Source organism: Myiozetetes cayanensis, unplaced genomic scaffold (genome assembly GCF_022539395.1).
Source record: "Myiozetetes cayanensis isolate MyiCay16 unplaced genomic scaffold, myiCay2020 scf6-25, whole genome shotgun sequence".
Taxonomy (NCBI): Eukaryota; Metazoa; Chordata; class Aves; order Passeriformes; family Tyrannidae; genus Myiozetetes; species Myiozetetes cayanensis.
The window spans coordinates 1,460,980-1,482,388 of NW_026087853.1; the positions used below are offsets into that span (position 1 = coordinate 1,460,980).

General features: G+C 49.8%; 2 protein-coding genes across 2 annotated transcripts in view; one reads left to right on the forward strand and one right to left on the reverse strand.

Annotated features, from left to right (window-relative positions):
* LGALS3 (galectin 3) overlaps window positions 1-21,409 on the forward strand; it is a 173,460-nt gene that overhangs the window by 65,513 nt on the left and 86,538 nt on the right. The gene's annotated exons all lie outside the window — the stretch shown is intronic.
* GCH1 (GTP cyclohydrolase 1) lies at window positions 151-20,411 on the reverse strand. The gene is made up of 6 exons (XM_050336940.1): window positions 20,054-20,411; window positions 9,441-9,550; window positions 7,168-7,223; window positions 4,006-4,037; window positions 2,935-3,019; window positions 151-2,458 (listed from the first exon to the last, which is right to left on the reverse strand). Exons 1-6 carry the CDS (start codon window positions 20,355-20,357, stop codon window positions 2,332-2,334), a joined length of 714 nt encoding a protein of 237 aa, XP_050192897.1. The 5' UTR covers window positions 20,358-20,411; the 3' UTR covers window positions 151-2,331.

A 21,409-nucleotide genomic window follows, 5' to 3' on the forward strand; every position in this document is an offset into this window, starting at 1 on the left:
TTTGTGGGTTTTCTTGACGCCCCACCTGGGTAGAACAAATCACCTGCCCCAGAGCAACCGGAGGAACAATCTCCACCTGAGCAGAGGGAGCTCGTGCCACTTTCCCTCCACGATGCCCTCACACCTCCAAGACCCCAAGGATGCTCCCACTCCAAAGGATAACACTGTGCTTTAATGGTTCAGAGACAATGGACTGGTGTGCAGTACAAGTGGTCTGTGTGTCCTATACATATTTACACACCGGGGGGGTGGTTAAAGCTCCTGTATTTGAACGGCACCAACATCCCCAAAAATACCCAGTCTTACAACAGCAAAAATGTGAACAAAATCCAAGGCCACGAGCAGAGAGAGGTAAGTTTTAAGGGCTACGGGTCACATGGAAATAAAAAAACAGCAGTGGTGCAACGTGAACTTTATCCTGAATAGAGATAAGTGGTTAAAACGCAACTTTTTCGGTACCTCAGGAGCAAGAGGGTTTTACAGAGACCTCATTTCCAAACTAAGGCAGGGAAAGAGAAACAAATGTACTGGTGTGCGCCCTTTGGTCCTCGAAGTCTCCTTCCAGTTGAGCTAAAAAGAGAGTTTTACTCCGAACCTCAGGCAAGAAGGACTTAAGGCTTTTCAGCTGGATATTTGGAACAATAGTGAACTGAAAAGTGGCAATTTCGGGAAAACAAATGCCACAGAGTGGGTGTGTTCTGTCAAAGTGCAGCAGAGCTTGTTTATACCAGCAGACAAACACTGTTACAGCACCTAATCCTCCAGAATCCAGGACAGAGGATGTTACAAAAGATTTTTCCTCCACATGACCAGTGAAGGTCATCAAGGTAAAAATTACTGTAATTAAAACACGTGAGCTCGTTCTCCTTGAAAAAGTTCTTTAGGGTCCAAGTGACCAGACACAATTTTCATTTTGTTTCCAGCGTTGGGGTTGGAGCAAGGGAGAGGGAGGAATGTTGGTAAGACGGGAGTTTGCCGGACAGGGGAACCGCCTTTTTGGGTTTGTGTACGGGACATCTTGGATCAATATTCAGCCAAGCAGAGCTGTGGGAACCTGTGGGCATTTGTTTTGCAAGCTTTGCCTCCCTTTGCTCGGGGTGAGAAGGGTGGTTTTCATTTGCTGCTCATCTTTTCCCAATTTACGAGTTACAAAACACCCATTAAAGCGGTAACAAAGCAGAAGTTCAGCCCAGTCCAGCTGACTGAAAACTGGGTTTTTTTGGACCACATCACAGAGGTTGCCCCATCCGCGGAGAAAATGCGGTTTGATGGATTCTGACGGCCCTGGGAATGCTTCTCTCTCAGCTGCTCTTACGAAAACGAAATGAGTTGTCATTCCAGGTTCCTCTGCCCTGGAATGACCCGACCTGGCAGCAGGCAGGGGAGGTACCGGGTGCTGTGCACAGGATTTTTGTGCTCACCTTTTGGTCCCATGTTTATGGGATACAAGTCCTGAAAAGCTCAAAATCTTCCTTTTCAGGTTAATCAGACTAGTTTTGGCTTCTCAGCCTAACCCACAGAAATCCAAGAAGGAAAGCTCAAGTTAAGAGTATCATTAAAAACCTCTTTGGATACCTTAGCACTTTGCAAACAGACTCTGTAAGGGTTTTTTTTCCTCTCCTCTGTTAAAGTTTCCTTAAAAACAGTAGGAAGCTGACAGTTCAAGTGGTCACACATTGTGAGGCACAGAGGAAAAGGTGCATGAACCTCCTTTGTACTGATACAAGACTGTGCCCCAAATAATCCAGAAGTTAATTCCCTGCATGTTCAGAGGACAGGAAAAACGGGGTTTAAATTTCTCAAACAAACAAAATACACAAAAAAGGAAGGTTAATACTATCAAGAATATAAAACATACCAGAGGTAACATCTCAGAGGTATAACACACATACCCAGGTACTGAAACAGCCCCTGCAGGGCTTGCAATAAAACAGAGATAATTCATGACAATCCTGATCCTACAAGGATCCAGAGCCTTCCAGTTGTTTCCTGTGCTGCTCCACATTTATTCCAACAAACACAACTATTTCATAAATATCCATTTCACCACCAAGCCCCACTTCTCTCCTGGCAGTGGGACGTTCTGCACTATGGATGGAAATGCGTTTCCAAACCCATTATTTGTAGCTTGTAATTCCATGGCACCACTGGAAATCCAGGAGGACTGCCCTTCATCAACACCTTTCCCGTTTGCCACCGGGAGTCTCTCACTGCACAAAGACTACGACAACAATTCACAACGATTTAGTTTAGGAGGTCGGACGTGGGGACAAGAACAGACAGTGACACGGGACAGAGCAATCCAGAGCGCGTTCAGAGAGCGGCACAGTTTCAGCTCCTGATGAGCGTCAAGAATTCTTCACGGGTCTTTGGATCTTCCCGGAATACCCCCAGCATCGTGCTGGTTACTGTTTTACTGTTCATTTTCTGTACCCCACGCATGACCATACACATGTGCCTAGGAGAGATGAGAGGGCAGTCAGTACAGCAGGAATGCTCACGGGAAAGGAGTAATCCCACGGAGGGAGATGTTTCTTACACGGTCACACTCAGCCCTGGGGAGGTAACAAAACCTCCACATCCAGAACGGGCATCTGCCTGTAGCACCTCAGCTGTGGGAAAGAGCCATTCCCAGCCTCTGAGCACTGCCTGCTCTCCTCTGATCCCAGGAAAATCCCACCTTCCCGAGGTACATTCTGATCACAGGGACATGCCTGCTGCTGCAAGTCCCAGACTCTGCTCTGCTTGAGGGTGTAGAAGGTGCCCTGAGGAGGAGCACAGAGCCAGTGCAACCACCACAGCTCCACACTGCCAGCTGCCACATCCCTGCACAGGATCCCACTTCAGACGGCTCCCAAACCAGGGATCACACACAGCTGGGATCACACACAGCTGGGATCACACACAACCAGGGAGCAGCTCGGAGTCACTCACGTGGCCTCCACGACCACGCCGACCCCCGCGGGCTGTAAGGCTTCTGTGATGGCGATTGCAATTTGCTTGGTAAGGCGTTCCTGGACTGAAAAACAAACAAACAACAACAAACAACAACAAAAACCATTACAGGGAGCTCAGAATCATAAAAAATCCCAGAATAATTCGGGTTGGAAGGGACCTCAGAGTCCATCTCATTCCAACCCCAGTGCCAGGGGCAGGGACTCCTCCCACCAGACCAGGCTGCTCCAAGCCCTGTCCGTCCTATTTACATTTTGCATCCTGAAACAGGTCCTTGTATTTGCTTGTTTATATTGGGGGGTCACTTTGCACTCCACCTTTGCAGGAACTGCATAACCACGACTCGTCATAACAGCCCTCCCATTTCCTATTATGCACTTAGATTTTCTTGCCTCTCTGTTTTCTCTCAGTTTTCACGTGTTTGTTCACCCAGCTTCACCGCTGCATGATTTGTTCCACGCACACAATTTTTCTTTTTAAGGAAAGGAAATGGAAATTAAAAAAAGGAGCGAGCCAAGAGTCTTTTGTCCTGCAAACCTTCACTTCCTGAAGCTCTAGAACTGTCTGTTCACCAGTCTGATGGCCACTAAGTCTTCTGTAGCCAAGAGCAGGCCAAATTTAACCTCGGGACAATGGGAGCAGGCTGAGCCCAACCCAAGGCTTCGGATCCTGCAGCTTCCTCCCCGTCTCTGGGGCAGCAAGCAGGAACATGGAAGCTCTTGCTTCCTTGCCCTGGACAAGAATTCTCCAAGGAATCTCTCCAAATCTCGGTAGGAGAATTCATCCCCGGCAGCATCCAACTGGTTCAGTTATTCCTGGCAGCTCTACCTTGAAGCACATTTATCCTTGGAATCAGTTGCTGCCTCCATCTACTGCCACAGATGTTACCCCTCACTGGAAATGCAGGGGGTAAATATGATGACAAGTGAGAAACAAGTGTATTGTTCTCCACACAGACAACTGGACCCCACACAGCCCACCTACAATTCCCAGTCCCCTGCACCGGTTGGGAGAGGAGTGCACACAACAAACCCCAAATTTCACGTTTACCTTGTAATCTTCTACTGTATATTTCCACGATCCTGCAGGAGAAAGGGAAAACACAGTGTTACAGTTATCCCCACCTGACCGCTGATCCCCACAATCAATGCTATCAGCGCACTGCTCCGTGTCCCTCCTGGAAATCCATTCCTCAAGGACTTCCCTTGGCACACCCCTGTGTTTAGAGACAGGTTCCCCTCAACCTGCAGCCCCCAAGGACTATATTTTGGGGGCAAACCTGTCGCTTCTCCTTTGAGCTCCGTGTGTTGGCTGATGCTTTGGAACTCCTTGTCCCACCCCCACCCCCGTGTCGCAAGGAAATCCACGCCCAAAGATTCCCTGCTCAAACTGGGGTCAGAACACCTTCCTAGTGCTTCAATCTAAACCAAATGCTGCCTGAAGCACAGTTCAGATACTGGGATTCCCAGGAGGCTGCTGAAATTAGGCAAGAAGCGGTTTGGATTCTTGCACTCAACCACAAGTATAACTAAGAACAATGAGGCAGAATCGGTTTTACTCAAAACAGACACTCTCCACCCATATTTCACCCCATCCTTCACATTTCAGTGCTGGGATCACCTTAATGCCCCCCTCCAACACGACTTCAGGTTGAGCCATTTGGTGGGCAACACAAGGGACGCCACCATCGCTTCCTGATGCTCCACTGGAACCCACACGGGGAAGAAAATTCACACAACCGCTCTTGTAACTCCAGGGGCTGTTCATGCCAACCTCAAATGCTTAATTACACGTGGAGTGGCCACCTAAAGGAGTTGCTATGGCAAGCTTTGACACCCTGTCTGGTCAGAGCAGACACAAACCAGACACTGGCTGCCAGCCCGAGGCACTGCTTACAAGAAACATCTCTGACAATGAGACTCTCCTGCTGTTTTGGAGAGAGAATTAAATGCAGAAACTCCCCCTCCAGCAATGAAGTGGTTGTGTTATAGCAATTCTAAACAAAGCAGCATGATATTTAGATGAAATATATGGATAGGAAGCATGCTGATGGTCAGATATCCTTACACTGGTGTTGTTGCACAGAAGTCCTAACAGCATGTTTTTGTAAAAACAGGCATTTGCAAGAGCATTTTCAAGCCTGAGCCTAAAATCCAGAGAAAGATGTTTGTTTACTGAATGCAGGTCATCCACAACTACAGAAACTCACCACATTAGACTAATCCTATTAGGAAAGATTAGGCCTAGAGCACCAACAGCCTCACAAATCTTTGCTTAAATACTGGTTGCATTATTTAGGGCACGAAAGGGAGGCATGATTTGGCCCACCGAGCTCTTCGTGGTAAGCTCTGTGGAGCGAGGACTGAGAACACCTTTGTTACACAAGAAACTGATCTTTTTGTTCATGCAGCATTTGAGAGTTCTACCCCACCTTGAAAACGAGGCAGGATTTGACCTTTCAAGCAGAAGTGCAGGTTTGCACCTATTAATGCAGGTTTGCACATATTAATGCAGGTTTGCACCTATTAATGCGGGTTTCGACACCGAGAACAAATAGTAGCAAAATTGCACACTTCTAGCACCATGTTGCCCCTTGGATTGGAAAAGAAAATCATAGAATCATAGAATCATAGAATAGATTGGGTTGGAAAAGACCTCCAAGATCATCAAGTCCAACCCCTGATCCAACTCTAATTACTAAAAGCTGTTTTGAGCTCCTTTTTGCATCTGCAGTTCAAGGGTAAGTGGAGACCAGAGCAAGCCCAAACCAACAGATCCACATTTCGAATGCGATCCTTAATCCTGTGTTCCAGCCCTGCAGAAATGAAGCCACGTGCTAAGGACAGTCTCCTTCAGGAAGGATGAGTCCTGCAGAAATCCAACTCCAAAAAGAAAAAAACCACAAAAATCAACCACCTCACCCTGCACCACTTGAAGATGCAGCCAACACACACGACACCAGCCACGGACTGCCACACAGACACATCCCCAGGGGTGAGGGGCTACAGAAGGCAAAGCTTTCTGCCCACCAGCTGCAGTGCTGACAGCTCAGAGCCTCAGCCCACAGCTCCAGCAGTTCTGTACAGCCACAGAACAAAAAAACTGCCATACTGGACAGCCTATTTCAGCCTTTCAGCCAAAGTCCACTCCTACAAAAGCGCTGCTGAAGGTACGAGGATGCATCCCGGTAATGTGAGGTCACGAGAGCAAAGCTGTGACCCCCAAGGGCCCTTCCACTCCCAAACCCAACTCAGTGCTGTGCAAGCAGAGCACAGAGCAGGGCTGGCTCACCTCAGAGCATTGTACTGTCATATCCTCCACATTTCTTACCCGCTAAGAAAACCCAGTAGGCAGTGCAGATTTACAGGGCTAATTCTCATTAGTGTTGTTGGAGCTACAGCAGGATTAACAGACCTATCAGGGAAAGCATGAGCAAAACCTATGTGGTCTTTCTGAACTACAGCCAAATTTTCAGACTTGTTTCCCCAGAGACCCTTCCACTCTGGTCCTCAATAATCTGCTTATTGGAGGGATCCACCGTCCTCTTCTCTTCAGAACTAGAAAAAGGTGTCACTTTATAACAAGATTCAGTTACAACAACTAATCCAAGGGCACTGCTGAGGGGAAAAAAAAAAGCTATTTTACATAACAAATGGATTTCTCAAGTGTATCAGAGTTGTTTTGTTTCTCAGGCTCAGCCTTATCTATAAAAATCCACCCCACTGCGCTCAGCAGGTCTGGACCGAAAGAAAGAAATGCCAAATTTGTCTGAAGAGTCAGCTAAGAGATGAGAGCTTTAGATTCGCTTTATGTCCATAAAGTGTGCTCATTTACAGTTTGGAACTTGTGGATTTTTGTTCTTATCTGTCAGTTTTCACACAAGCAGTAAATAGCTGGAGATCCCCCCTGGTTTTTGTGGCCTGCCTTAGAACAGGGCCAGATTCTCTTGTCCTTTGCCTCAGTGCTCCCTGCAGGTACCAGTGCTTTGTCCTGGCACAGTCACTGCTGTGAACTAACACACAGCTCCAGGACTTGTCTGTCCTCTCCACAAGAAAACAAGAAAACAATGCTGAGGATTGGTCTAAATCCAAATCCAGGACACAGAGTGGGCTGAGCTTTACAAGGGAGACCAGATTAAGAAGATTAGCACACTTAGCACAGCCTGGAATCCTTTTTACAAATTAGCACCACTTTCATTACAGGGACACTTACCTGGCAAGTTTGCTGAGGCCAAGCACTTGTTTGTTAGGGAGATAGCCAATGTGCACCTGGGCAGAGGAGAACAACCATTAACAGCAGCAAAACCAAACTCCAAATGATATGAAACTCATGCACAGGCAATGAGATGTGCATCTGCCCCAGAACTACCCCTGGAGCAGCCCAGGAGTCTTGGCATGTGGGAGGAACGTGCCACCATGCAGGCCTGGAAAACTGTGGGGTTACCAGAGACTAAATGCCTGGTGAGGTCCTGGGGAAGAACAGGTGAGTTTTCCCAGAGGAGGGGGAGAAAAATCCCAGCTCTTCAAGAATCAAGGCTCATGTTCCAAGTCTCGGGAATGCCACAGAGCACTGCTACGTTTTGGAGGGCAAAAGGCAGTCAGTCTATTGCTCAGCACAGCACCATCCACCCAAAATAAACTTCTACTTTTCTTTCAAGACCCAAAATGGATTCAGGGAGAGGAAGGAAGAGGGGCTGTGCTTTACTTCCAGTGAGAGTTCTGGTGGCAAGGTGTATTTTGCCACCAAAGTCAGGCTGCACTTATTGATTCAGGTTTTTTTCCTGTTTTAGCAATACCACAGATCACTGATGATTACCTCAACCTCCATCCTGCTCAAACATGGATTGGCTGGACATTCCTACTGCAACAGATAGTTGCACTACACTGGAATAAGTTTAGCAGAGAAGTGCTCAGATATGAGGGTGGGGGAAAGGATTAAGCTCCTTGTTTATGGAAAGCCACACAGGCTACTGAACTCCAGTGGGTGTGCAGTTAGGTTATAAACCAGCATTTGTGCCACTGTATTAGAGACTTGAAAGCTCAGCCAAGATACAGCAGGGGAGTGTGAGTGAGGGATCCTGTCCTAGCACTGTGCCTGGAGGCTCCACCTCAGAACCCTGTACCTGTACCACAGTGCACCTGATTACCTGGCTAACTTGCTCATTCCTATCACTTCTGTCGGGGTAAATCAACCCACTGACACCTGAAAAGACATGAAACATTTCAGACAAAGCCAGAGACATGACTTAGAAGCAAGCATTGACCCTGTTCTCCTCTTTTTTTTTTTTTTTTTTTAAAGTTCTTAATTTCCCTTAAGGTAGAACTGCAAACACACAAGACCTGCTGGTCAGTGTTTGCAGCCTCTCTGATGTACCCAACAGGGGAATGGTTGGTCTGAGAATATTTAGAGGCATTGCCAAGTCATTTAGCAGGGCCCATTGGGGTGTTTGGGAGGAGATTTCTCCAAACCACACAGGCTAAACAGCTGGGTGTAAAAACAATGCACACATTGCCACGGGAGTAACAGAGAATAGACACAGTAGGTGTAACCAAGAATACACAGGCACAACAGAAGGCTTGCACTGAAAAAAAAGTTACCCTGTTTGCCGGTGTAAAATACTGACAGTAACAAAAGCAAGCAGATTAAACTCAGCTGACTCCACTGGAATGGCTGGTTTCTGTTTGGGTGTCCTGTTTTTGGGAGACAGTTTGCTTGGAACTTATGGATTTTACAGGCAACACAAGCACTTGGTGTTCCTGGGCCTGTGAGAACTCAATGGCAACAGAGGGATCAGACCGAGCTCGACCCTCCTGTGATGATAAGGGAGTGAAGGGGCTCAGATGTGCAGCAGGGACTGCCCACCCAGAACTCTTCGTCACATTTACAGAGGTTAAACTGGAGACCCTTCATTTTCCTCTTCCAAGTTGTCAGCACCACAATTCTGGAACACCTCTGGAACACCGGCCCCTTCCACGGGAGTCCCAAATTAAGCGGCCTCCTGCCAGTCAGCTTTGGCCACCCTCTCCCCCCAGCTTGGCTCATGTAATTAAGACAGGGCTGCTAATGAGTTTGTTCCACTCACAGAGGGTTTCAATGTGTACCAAGATAGCTCTGAGCCAGGAGCTAAATCCGTGACAGAGCCAGTGTGCAGGGTGAGCTGCTTTAATATCAAGATGTCTGCCCTCAAGGCTCGCTGCTGCTTCACGGAGAAGAGCTTTGATATGAAATGTCAGAAACCATTAGATTACTTAGAGCAGGAAAGGTTGAAGAGTTACATTTCAGGAGCTTAAATTCAAATAAAACTCATATTAAAGGAGGGGAGGTCCTCCTTATTTGTATTCTGAAGATTAACTTCTAGAACCGTAGCCTTAAGCAGTAAAGACTTAGGGCCTTAAAAGCTTTGTAGTTGCATCTACCAAGCCTTTCACGTGCACTTTAGGTCTTTTGCTGTGCATTGCCACGTTTGTTCTGTGAGGAGGAGTTACCTTTCCAATAAACGGAACGAGGTGATGCTCACACAGCGAGAACATGTCTATGTCCTTCACAATGACCATCTCGTCGTGGTCTTCGTCGAAGATGGCGTCATTCAGAACATCTGAAAACAAACATTGGCATTAAAAAAAAAGTGTACAAGCAAGGTGGGGTTCCCGAGAAAGCTTGTGGCAAGGGAGGGCTCTCTCTCAGGGCTACAGACTTTTAGGGTTCAGATAGGGGAGGGAAATCAGGAGTAACGTCACAAGTACGCGTTGGTTTGCGCATGACCACACGCATCAGACTCCCTGCACGCTGCACCAGAAGTCAGCATGGTGGGTCTCATTTAAGTAATAGCTTGAGCTCAGGCTAAAACAAGTCTAGTCTTTGCAGAGTTACTGACAGCTTAAGAACAATTAAGACCAGAGCTGATGAAGCCGGTGCTGAGGACGAGAGCGCATCCCAAAGTGGGGTTCCAGTTGTGCGCCCGCCAGCAAAGCTGAGCCTGAGGTGGGAGAAAAGCTGAGCCATCACTGTGGTTGCTTCAAACACTTCAACACCAGCGTCACTGTCTTCAAGGAGGCTTTGCATGCAAATAAAATACTCTTATTTCATCCTGAAGCACATCAGGCAGCAGCTGTTTAGGCACACGCAGGTCAGACACAGATCTGTACCCACAGGCCGGGGAGACATTTGCTGTCCTGAGCTCAAAGCAGGCAGGCACATGCACAATCCAGCCCAATTCTGCACCTCAGAGTGAACAGAAAACTGAGGTGGAGAAACCCAAAAATACAGGAGTAAGAAGAGACAGCTCAGCAAGAAAAGGAACATATAATGTGACACTTCAATAGTCTCAGAGCTCAGCAGAACAGATCCTCGGTTGATTTTCCACATTTAGCAGTCCCCAAGCAACCCTGACACAGGTTACAGCCCATCACCACAGTCTCCAAAAAGCCTGCAGGTACCTCGACCGTGCTCAGAGAGGTTAAAAGCAGAACGGTGTCAAGTGAAGAGACCAAGTCTTTTGAAGCACAAGAGGGAAAAGCTGCACAGGAGAGGGAGAGGAGGGAGAAAACTGCATGAAGAAAACGAGCTGCACAGATGGGCTGATAAGGACTGTGCAAACCAGTGAGCTTGAAGCCACACTGACTCCTTGGAGTTACTTCCACAGGAAGCCACGGCCAGAAGGGGAACCAGGGCGCTCAGGGACTGCCCTCATTCGTGTGCAGTGGAGTTGAACACCTGCAGCGGCGATTACACAAATCTAATGGTTGTGTCTGCTCCGCTCGCCTCGATGCCTCCCCCCGACACACACACACACCTAATGGCCACCATCTGCCGTCGATAAGGCATCATCACCGCCGAGCATTTTAATTTCCTGCCTCGCTATCAGCACCAAACAGGTAACCCTGGAAACTGCGCGCAGGACGTGCCGCCCGCGACGCGCGCTCTTTCCCGGGAAGGGCTGGCAACCCGCAAGGCTGAGCCCCAGAAGGCTTTGGATCTGGTCAGGGAGCAGGGGTAGAGGGCATGAAAGAGGCCAGGAAGGAACTCTGCAAAGGCATGTGGCTTTGTTCCTCCAATTTCAGGGTCTAGTTTACACCAAACACCACTGGAGAGGATTCTGGTTCCATGGGGAGCAGTTGTGTGTGTATTCAGACAGGAATAGTGAGAATACAAAACAGAGCAGGCTCAGAGGAGAGGGGAGACAGAGCAGCATCTGGGTTGTCAGCTCCCTCCTGCAGCACTCTGCAGATGTGCCATTTCTACGGCAGAAAGGCAAACAGTGGCTTCACAAAAGCTGCTCCTGCGCCCAGCGTTATTAAAACAAAATCCAAACAGATCCACGGAGCATCTCCAGAGTGACTGCTGCTGTTATTAGACCACCAGCTCAGCTCACACCGGCCTGGCCAGGAGCATATCAGAGCCTGATGCCAGATATGGATTTACGTCAGCTAAGCGGATTGTTCGGAACAACCAGAAATTCTCATCAAGGGCCGTGGTAACGAGTGGCACAGCACAAGGCCCAACCTGCAGCAGAAGGCACTTCAGCCATGAAGTCTCACGTATATGCACACACACATTTATTAATGTATAAAATATATATAAATAGATCCTTACAGACTTTCCCCAAAGAGCCTGACTCTGGTCCTGGAAAGCTGCATCATGGAGACAGCTCCTAGCCCTGCTTTACAGTTCAGCCAGAGAGAAGTTTAAGTGACCTGAGAAGTACACGTGGATAACTTTGGGAACAAAATGCATCCTTCTAACAGCTAAAACAATCGAGCAGGAGCACAGAGGCCATCCAGCCTTCTTGCACATCCCCTCTTAAACTACAGCCCAGCGTCACAGCAGCGAGGGCAGTGCCCCCTCACAGCCAGGGGAGTTTTAGAGGTGTCTGAGAAAACTGATCAGTGCGCCAAGAACGTAACCACAGAGCTGTGAGAGGTTCCTTGCTTCTCGTTTACAGCACTCTTGCCATTTTTGCACCTCAGGTTTATGTGATGTCAGCAGCGAGCTGCAGCCAGGTCACAGAGGATCCCTGCCCAGCTGCCCCACCTCTGCAGCTGTGCCCGCAGCGAGGTATACTGATTTTGTCAGCACCAGTTGCTCCTGGTTGCTCCAGGGCAAGGAAGAACACAGCTCAGTGTTAGCCCCTCCAGTAACCCCTCCACAGCTGCCAGGTGAGCAGGGAGACAAAGGTAAAACAAAAGGTGACACTCAAAGCCACCACCCGAGTAAAGGGCCATGGCATCAAGAGCCCCAGTCACCCCATCCTGCTCCAGCCTCTCCTGCTCAAACTTCACAGGCCTCTCCAGAAAATAAGCAGAGCTTGGAGCCTGCCTATCCCCATCCCTCTCCCTTCGGAATCCCAGCCCTGTGTTGACAAAAGAGGAGTTAACACAGCATCTTGTCACAGTTGTTTCTACCCGTGTGCCACTGCAGCAGTTGTTTGCAGTCATTACACAGGAGAGACTTCTCTGGCAGAGACTCAAACACCTCGTGCAGGGAGACAATACTGTTTTAGGTAACTTTGTCTGCCTTTTATTAATTTTTTTAAGTCATTCCTTTCGCAACATCATCAAACAGGCCCCTGACAAGCTGCAGCATATGCTCTGGGGAGTTTAACAGAGCTGAGAGGGCACAAGGGGAAACAGATTAAGCCAGCCAGAAGCAAAGCTGGTGACAAACTCATGCCCCCTTTCCCATTCTTTCATTCTACCCTGCTTCACCAGCTTGATTTCACATTTTGGGCAGCCAGGACGCTCCCTAGATTATTCCAGCTGATTTTGCCTTCATCTCCAAAGTTCATTTCCTGATATAGAAACTTCGGTGGGTTCTTCAAACTGAACAGTCACCTGTGCTGCAAGTTAACTCCTGAAACAGAGCAGAATTAATTTTTTGCCCTTTATCTTCACAGGAAAGAGTTGATAAAAGGAAAAAAAATCAGAATTGGATGAAGACAGAATGAGAAAGACCTTTCAGGATTTTGCGTCAGAGCTAAGCAAAGACACCTGTTGCTATAGAAACTATTTGCATGGCTTTAATGTGACACAGGCAAGCAAAAGCACCTCTGGCAACCAAAGAGGCCAGAGCCCACCCAGAACACAGCTCAGGAGGTGAAGGGGATGAAGGATGGCAGCACTGCAGCAGCTTCACAGCACTTCAGATCTCTCCTCGTTGCCGTGCCTGGGAGTCAGAAGAGTGAAGTGCTGCAGGTTGCTCTCACTAGGAGTTAAAGCACTTCCCCGTGGTGTTAAGTTGCCTCACTTCTCCACTTTAGAGAGGAGTCAAACTGTGGATTGTTCAGTGCCAGCAGGGTGGAGGCAGGCTCAGAAATTCCCTGACATTGTTCCTTGAGCTCATCCATCCTGGCAGAGAAACAAGGCATGAGGTTCTCCTGACACCCAATGCCCAGGCTGTCTTCACTGTCCTCTGCTCTCCATGGTGACCCTCAAGGAGTTCCTCTGCAGCTGAAAACAGATGGAATTGTTGGCAGGAGACACGGGATAACAGCTGAATGTGTGGCAGGGAAACCACCAGGCTACAGGGTCGGGATTAAATCTGGAAGGAAATCACTGTAAAAACCTTTCAGCTACTGCTGGGTAAGCAGTAAGATGTAGAGTCAAAACTAATTATCTTTTATTTATTCGTGTGATGACACTACAGGTAACTGCAGTTAGGGAAAGTATTCCCGAGAAGAAAGCAGAAAATTATTGCAGCCTTTGGATACGCATAGAGAGAAAAGGATCAGGTTTACAAAAACATTAATATAAAGTGTTTGTACTGCTGCAGAAAGTTAATGATTTCAGATTGCTGAGAAAAGGAGTGGTCTGGGTATGTCATTTGCTTCAAGAAGACTCGAAGAGCTCCAGAAAGAAGCACAGCCTAAAATGCCACACGACTATTTAAATAGACAATAGAGTTCAAAAGCTGCAGAGAAAATTAGATGAGCGATGTGTGGCTTCCTTGCCACAACACACCTTCCCAACCAGAACCAAGAGAAACCTCAGACACAAAAGAATTTACAACTTTATGCCCCTACTATTTCGGATTTCACCACCAAAGGACTACAAACAGACATTGAACTCCAGACAGGAACATTTAAATGCTTCGGAAGCAAAGCTCAATCCCTCAGTTACCAGAAGGGAGGTGAAGCAGATGCGTGATTTAAGGGACATTTCATGGAAGCAAAGATAAGAGGAAAAGCATTACTGATATCCAGCTAATTCTGGCCATGACTTATACAGATTTGTTTATTTTCCTGCAAGACACTTCCCGTGTGGCAGGGAGAGACTCGAGTCTATTCATAAAGGCATCAGCTACTGCAGACAGATGAAGCTAAGATTAGGTTCTAGAAGTTGCCCTCTGACGGAGGGTTTATTAATGTTTATTAATGTGAGGGACAGCAGCGTTATGGGGATGCTCATTAAAATGTATCAGGATTCCAATAACCACTTCTGTGTCTCGTGTCACAGAAGGGGCTCATCCACACTTCTTTCTGAAACGGGAAGGAAAAAATCCGAGAAGGTGAAACAACACTTTGGAAGGGCAACATGAAATCTCAGAGGGCTGTAACAGTTCAGATCCTGGAGGTTACAACGTTTAATAAATTCCCAACAAAAACCCCAAACAAGCTTAGTGTTACTTGAGCATTTACAGGCAGGGGAGATGATCCTGGGAAATCCCGGTTCCCAGCAGAAGTTTCACTGCATTTAGTCCGTGTTTCAGCAAGGCTGGCTTCGCTTATGTGGGGGGCAGAGGAGGCAAGAAACCCCCCAAAAACCTTACTCTGAACAACCCTTTATACCTCCCACGCCCCGGTTTACACGAATCGAGCCGTGGCTGCCCCGCAACAATGCTGGTGTTCCAGCTGTTAATTGGTCGCTAATAGGTTGCATTCATCCAGCTCAGCATATTCCGAGGTTCTGCGAACCTGCAGTACCTCGATTCCAGGAAAGGATCCACCTCACCAGCCCTCAGCAAAGGGCAGCGCCGCTGATCAAACAGCCTTGTTTGCTCAAGGCACTGCCTGCGTGTGCTCTGACACAGCGATGCTTGGAGCACCTCTCGCCGCAGCGAAAGGGGCAGCCCTGGAAAAACTCATCAGCTGGCACCATCGCTGTCTGTAAAACACCACGCCAAATCCACACGGGCAAGATGGAGAGAAAGGAATATTAGGGTTGAATTGTTTCAGCAGAGGAAAAGCACATAAACTAACGAGGAAGAGTCACCTGGCTTCCAGGCAGATAACGAACGTACAGCCTTTCAAGCCACAGAGGTTCAGAAAGCAAAAGTTATCCCCTCCCAGTATGCCTGATTTTCATTTGCCTGTTAAACACACTGAAAAGGGCAGCTGAACCTGCCAACGTGCTTGAGAGCTGACATGCTCACATGAGCAAGGGCTGGGAGACTTCTCTGGCATCAGCTCCCACCACTGGCAGGGATGCTCTGTTTAGTGAACACGCTGGTTTGCTCAGTGTTTACAGAGGAGGAAAATCAGTTAACTTCCTCCTGCAGATGCAGGCGGCTTGTTCAGCCCCGTGCCTGGTGCTTCCTCCAGGATTACACAATCCAAACCAACTCCTTCATGATTTACCTTCCAAAGCATCGCTGGCACTGTGATGGACACAGTTTCTGTAATTTACCATTTTAGTTCTGCTCAGCAAGACTGGTTCTGAAGCCTTCAGCTTCCATTCCAAGTTAGTGCTGCCTGCAGTCTTGTATTCCCATTTATTCACTCATTTGCACACACTTGTGCTTTGTAGTATTTCTACACAGACAGCAGCCTCTGAGCATGACATTAAGCCTTTAGTAAAAGAAGGGACAGATCTCTCAAGGTTTAGTCTTTGTGTGGCAGGTGATGGGCTGAACCAGCAATAAGAAGGCTAAAGGCACCTGACTGTCACAGTGCTGCTGTTAACCCTCGTTAACCAAGAGGGCAGGATTTTCAAATTATTATTATTTTGAAATATCATTTACCCCCAGAAGTGAGAAGCTGATAGATCTGACCCTGGGAAAGAAAAAGTGTTCTTGGATGCTCATGCAGAAGCACTGCATGAAACTGAAAAGGGTTTTTTTGGTAACTTTTCTGCTCTGCCGTCCTGACCAACACACTAAAGAGGTTTCTGTTGCAACCACTGTCAGTCTACACCGATGCCCAAGTGCCTGTAGTGAACTGTCAGTACTTTTAATCTGGTCTCAAAGGTGGATTTTATTTGAAATCACCAGAGGCATCCCTGCTACTCCACTCAAAGCCTGATGACTTGTACAACAGAAGTGAGAACAACACACTGGGATAGGTTCTGTCAAAGAAAGAGGATGAGGCCTTTTAGAAGAGTCAGGATTAATAAGCAACAATCCTGAATGAATAGGAAGAGCCTGATTGAGATATTTATTTAACAAGTAAACTCCACTGATGGCTCTGCCACACAATACTGAGCAGCTGCAGAACGCAGATAGCAAAGATGAATGAGGAGTAAAGCAGGAGCACTGTTACCCTGCACTGTCAAAAACAAGCAGGAAAATACACACACAGTGGGACCTGGAAAGCAGAATCAGCTTCTCTGCTGGTCACAGGAATCTGAATGGAGAGAAGGCACAGAATTTAGCTGTAGCCTTCCCTGCAATACTACAAAGTTAAGCTGTGGCAAGTACAAAAAAATACAAATACAGTCAGGTGTCATGGGAGCAAAGTGACAACACCCAGGAAAGGAGATCAAATGACCAGCACATTTAACCATGCCCCAAATGTATTATGTTCTCAGACACACAGTAAATAAAGAGAGCATGGAATGCTTTGGGCAGGAAGGGGCCCTTAAAGGCCACCTAGTCCAGCCCTCCACAATAACACAGTGAGTGAGGCTTAAGTCAAGCACTGCAGACCTCAGGCAGGGCACTTGCAACTCTGCACTTCCCAGAAGGGCAGTGGAGCTGGGGAAGGGTCTGGAGCACAATCTGATGAGGAGCAGCTGAGGGAGCTGAGGGGGCTCAACCTGGAGAAAAGGAGGCTCAGGGGGGACCTTCTGGCTCTGCAACTCCCTGACAGGAGGAGGGAGCCAGGTGGGCGTCGGGCTCTGCTCCCAGGGAACAAGGGCCAGGACATGAGGAAACTGCCTCGGGTTGCACCAGGGGAGGTTTAGACTGGATATTGGGAAATATTTCTTCATGGAAAGGGTGCTCAGGCCGCCCAGTGCAATGGAGGAGTCATCGTCCCTGGAGGGATTTAAAAGCTCTGTGGATGTGGCACTTGGGGACATGGTTAGTGCTGAGGGAACAGTTGGACTCAGAGATCTTTTGATTACAGAATCTTAATGATTCTATAATCTGGATGTGTATCTATTACATCTTCCTTTGTTGTTCCTTTCTGGGAAATGAAAGCACCATCTCCTGCCTCCTTAAGGCAGATGCTGAAGCAAGCGAGGTCAGAAGGCTGATTTTAAAGCCTGTAGCTGTACTAACATCCAATGCCCTTGTTCCTTTGTGTCACTCTTCCCTGGCAGCACAATCTGGCAGCACCTCCACACCCTGGCAAGGTCTGGGTGCCTCTTGCAACACACTTTGCCTCTGGCCACGTGTTTGTAGAGCCACCACCACGGAGCTTCCACCTGAGAAACCTTTCATGGAGAGATGGAACCGGCAGCCCTTGTAACTGCCCCTCATTGCCTGCCTGCTGCTGCTCAACACACACCCTGCAAGTCTCTGCTTTACCCTCTGCCTGTCCAGACGGTTCCACGTGAGGAGCTGAAAAAGCTGGAAAATTAACCTGAGGAAACAAGAGGTCAGGGCTGCTTTCTGGTTGTTTTGTTTTGTTTGTTTGTTTGGGGGGGGGGAGGTTTGGGTTATTTTAGGTTGGTTCTCCTTTGACACTCCAGTTCCTGGTTCAGTTCACAGCCTGGCCAATCCTGGCTAATCCAGGCACTGGATTAGCATAACCCAGGGAACAGCACACCAGGATGCTGCAGCACGGACAGCAGCAGTCCCACACCTAGCCTTGTGCCCAAAACTCTTTGTACTTGTTGGCTCTGGGTTTCAAGAGGTATTTAAAACTCTCCCAAGCAGAATTCACTTCCCTACTGACTCTCCCAAGCGACTCCTCATCCACTAGTTGCTTTGTTAGCAACTCATCCTTCAGCTACAGCTCTTCTTTCTTTTCAGCCAGGAAGAGTGGGACAACTGGAAGCTGAGCATCCTGCAAGAAGAGGTGAGTAGCTGGAAAGTAAAAGGATTCCCCACCTGACAGAGGAAGGCATGTTAAGTTCACAGCTTCACATTATTTCCTAAAAAGAAAAGAAAAAAAAGCAGTCCAAGAGTGGAGCACCCAGCAGTGATTTTTCTTTTTTTCTACTCTTAGACATAATACAGCTCTCTCCTAGGTATGGATATTCAGAGGAGGAGAGTACCCAGAACTACTCTGCTTAATGAAACCTATCTGAGATTAGGAGAGACCACTGAGATCCCACAGAATCCATGCTGGAGCAGAAATAAACCTTTTCAAATAACTAAAGGCAATGTGTGATCTCAAAACTGGCAGCAAGGTAAGAGAGGGCTCAAGAAGGGCAGCAACCTCATCCAGGTTCAGCACAGAAATTCATGCTCAAAGTATCACTAAGAAATTCCTTCTGCTGGAGAGTGACAGGATGGCTGAGAGACCTCCTGTGTTTCACAGCAGTAAAATGAGGAAAGTTACTCCCACTGGAGAAAGGATCATTCCATGAAACCTCATCTCAAACACACGCTGTGCAGCAGGACCAAAGGAAGAGAGGAGCAGAGATGGACACTGCAGCCCAGAGCTTATCTCCCGATGTGACCCCCAAATCCTGGTTTGTTCTGAAAGGCAAAACAACTTCCAAGGCAGAAATGCTATTCCTGGGGGAAGCCAGGACACAGCACTGGCATGAGGAAGTTGATGCTGGAAGTTACATGGAATCTGATTTCATAAGGGCCAACAGCGGAGAAGTGAAAAAGAAACTGAACACAAAAGCCTTCAACTGGCAGCACAGTGCACTCAGAAAAGGGCTCAGGCACCAGCAGGAGCTCCCTGATGCCATCCATCAGCACAGCTCAGCCTTTGCATTCAGCCCCAACGCCCCGGTGCAGCTCTGGGGCAGGCTCAGCACCCCAGTGCTGTGCTCTGACAGCAGAACGTGACCCGCTCCTTCCTCATTCGCACTCAGAGATCCCTGCTGACAATATTTGCATCCCTTACTGGCAGGAACCTGCCTCTTACTGTAACGAGGGGAAGGGGGAACTCCCAAACTTCCCAATCCCTTTTTTATTGTTTGTACTGGGCGCAGTCCACAGCCAAGAGGTTGAGAAAAGTGATGTAAAAACTACATTTCCAAGCAGCGTTGACGCTGCTTTGTAACCAAGAGACAACTGTGGAGTTTTTGGTGATGGGAGAACATCTCCCACCTAATTCCTCTCCTCACGCCCTCAGCCAGCAAGCACAGACACTCAGCCGGGGCAGGGATGTGAACCTGGGGTACCTCTCCACACCTTCGTGTGCTGCCGGGACCCCGAGATGGGGCAGGGATCTCCCTGAGCTCCTCCTTTCTCCCGACCTCGCCTCCTTAAGTTTCGCTGCCACTTCCGAAAAACCTCACCCGGCTAAAAGCATCGGCAAACCCGGACCTTTTCTGAGACAGTTCACACCACTCACGTCTGCCAACAGAAACAAATAACCCTACCCGAAACACAGCCTCGCTCGGCCGGGGTCGGAGGAAGGCGCCATCCGCAAGTTTCCGTGCCAGAGCTTGAAAAGTTCACAGCAGAGGAGGGAAAGCAAAAGCACAAGCGCTTGCACTGCTCGCCCAAAACAAAGAGCGTGGAAGTTCACGGCAGAACGGGAGCTTTACCAGCATACAGTTTAATAGAAAAAGAACCTCACAAAACTAACGAGAAACTGGGGGAGGGAGGGGACAGCGAGACCGCAGGGCACAGGTGTTTCTAACACGCATTGCTGACCTAGTGACAAGGGGCACCAGACGGGCGGTGCAGCGACAAGGGCAGAGACGGAGCCCGTTTTAGGCAACAAAGCGGGAGAGGGGGCACCCCGGCTGGCACATCAGGCAAGAAGCTCCTTCCCCGTCCCGTCCCGTCCCGCCCCGGGAGCGCGCTCCCCTACCCGCGATGGTCTCCTGGTATCCCTTGGTGAAGAACTGCATGGCCGTGGCCGCCCTCCAGGGCGTCTTGAGCAGCCCCTGCCGCTGCGGGTCCTCTCCCAGCCCCCGCAGGATGGAGGTGTAGGCGGCCGCCAGCCCGGGCAGGCTCAGCTCGTCGTCCTCCTCGCTGCGGGGACGCTCCCCCCGCCACCCATCCCCATCCCCATCCCCGCCACCGCCGCCCGGGGGGACCCGCGGCTTGTCGGCGGGGATGGGGGGCGGCCGCTCCTGCCGCGCGTACCCATTGCAGCCCCGCGCCCCGTCCATGGGCCAGGGGGGAGGCTCCGAGCGGCGCTGTGAGGGCCCCGCAGGCCCCCGGCTCGGCCCCCGCTGCGGGCGGGCCCGGCCCCGCCGCCCGCTTTTATAGCGCCCGCCTCGCCGCCACCAGGGGCGGGCCCCGCCCGCGTCACCGGCGGGGCCGGGGGAGACGGGAGGAGGGGATGGGGGGCACGGGGGGATCCCCCGAGATGCGGGTGTGTGCGGGTTGGGGGGGGTGCGGAGAGATATCCCCTGGGATGGAGATGCGCGGGGATCCGAGGGGATCCCCTGGGATGGGGGTGCGCGGGAGACCCCGGGCTGGGGACTGGGATCCCCTGGGATGGGGATTCGGGGAGATTCGGGGATTCCCTGGACTGAGGGAAGGGAGGGAATCCTGGGGCTAAGAGAAGGGCTGGAGATCCGAGGGGATCCTCCAGGCTGACACGGGACCTAGGTATGGGGGATCGAGGATCCCGGGCTGTGGGTACAGGGGATTCGGGAGGATTCCTGGGCTGGGAGTACAGGGGGGATTCGGGGGGATTCCCTGGACTGAGGGAAGGGAGGGAATCCTGGGGCTAAGAGAAGGGCTGGAGATCCGAGAGGATCCTCCAGGCTGACACCGGGGCTTGGGGTATGGGGGGATCCGAGGGGATCCCCTGGGCTGTGGGTACAGGGGGATTCGGGGGAATTCCCTGGGCTGGGAGTACGGGGGGGATTCGGGGGATTCCATGGGCTGGGGGTACCCAGGGATCCTGGGGCTGAGATGCAGGCTGGAGATCTGAGGGGATTCCCCAGGCTGAGACCCGGAATGGGGTGCGGGGACATCCCGCGGGATGAGGTGTGGGTGAGGGGTAGGGAGGGATCCAGAGGGACCCCCTGGGCTGAGGCATGGGCTGGGGATACGGGGGGGATCCTCCAGGCTGGGGGTACAAGGGGCTTGGGGCATGGGCTAGGGGCATGGGGCAATCCCCTGGGCTGTGTGGTGGGGGCATGAGGGGCTGACCCCAAAGCACTAACCCTGACCCTTCCATCAAAGCAGTGTGGGCAGAGTCCGAGGGGAG

Excerpts from the sequence above, each read along its gene's own strand:
- GCH1 (XM_050336940.1), bottom strand. The coding sequence starts at position 20,357 with ATGGACGGGGCGCGGGGCTGCAATGGGTACGCGCGGCAGGAGCGGCCG. Across the intron at positions 7,224-9,440 it reads TCGTTCCGTTTATTGGAAAG|GTGCACATTGGCTATCTCCC; the intron begins GTAACTCCTCCT and ends TCCTCTGCCCAG. Across the intron at positions 2,459-2,934 it reads GGCGTGGTCGTGGAGGCCAC|GCACATGTGTATGGTCATGC; the intron begins GTGAGTGACTCC and ends CATCTCTCCTAG.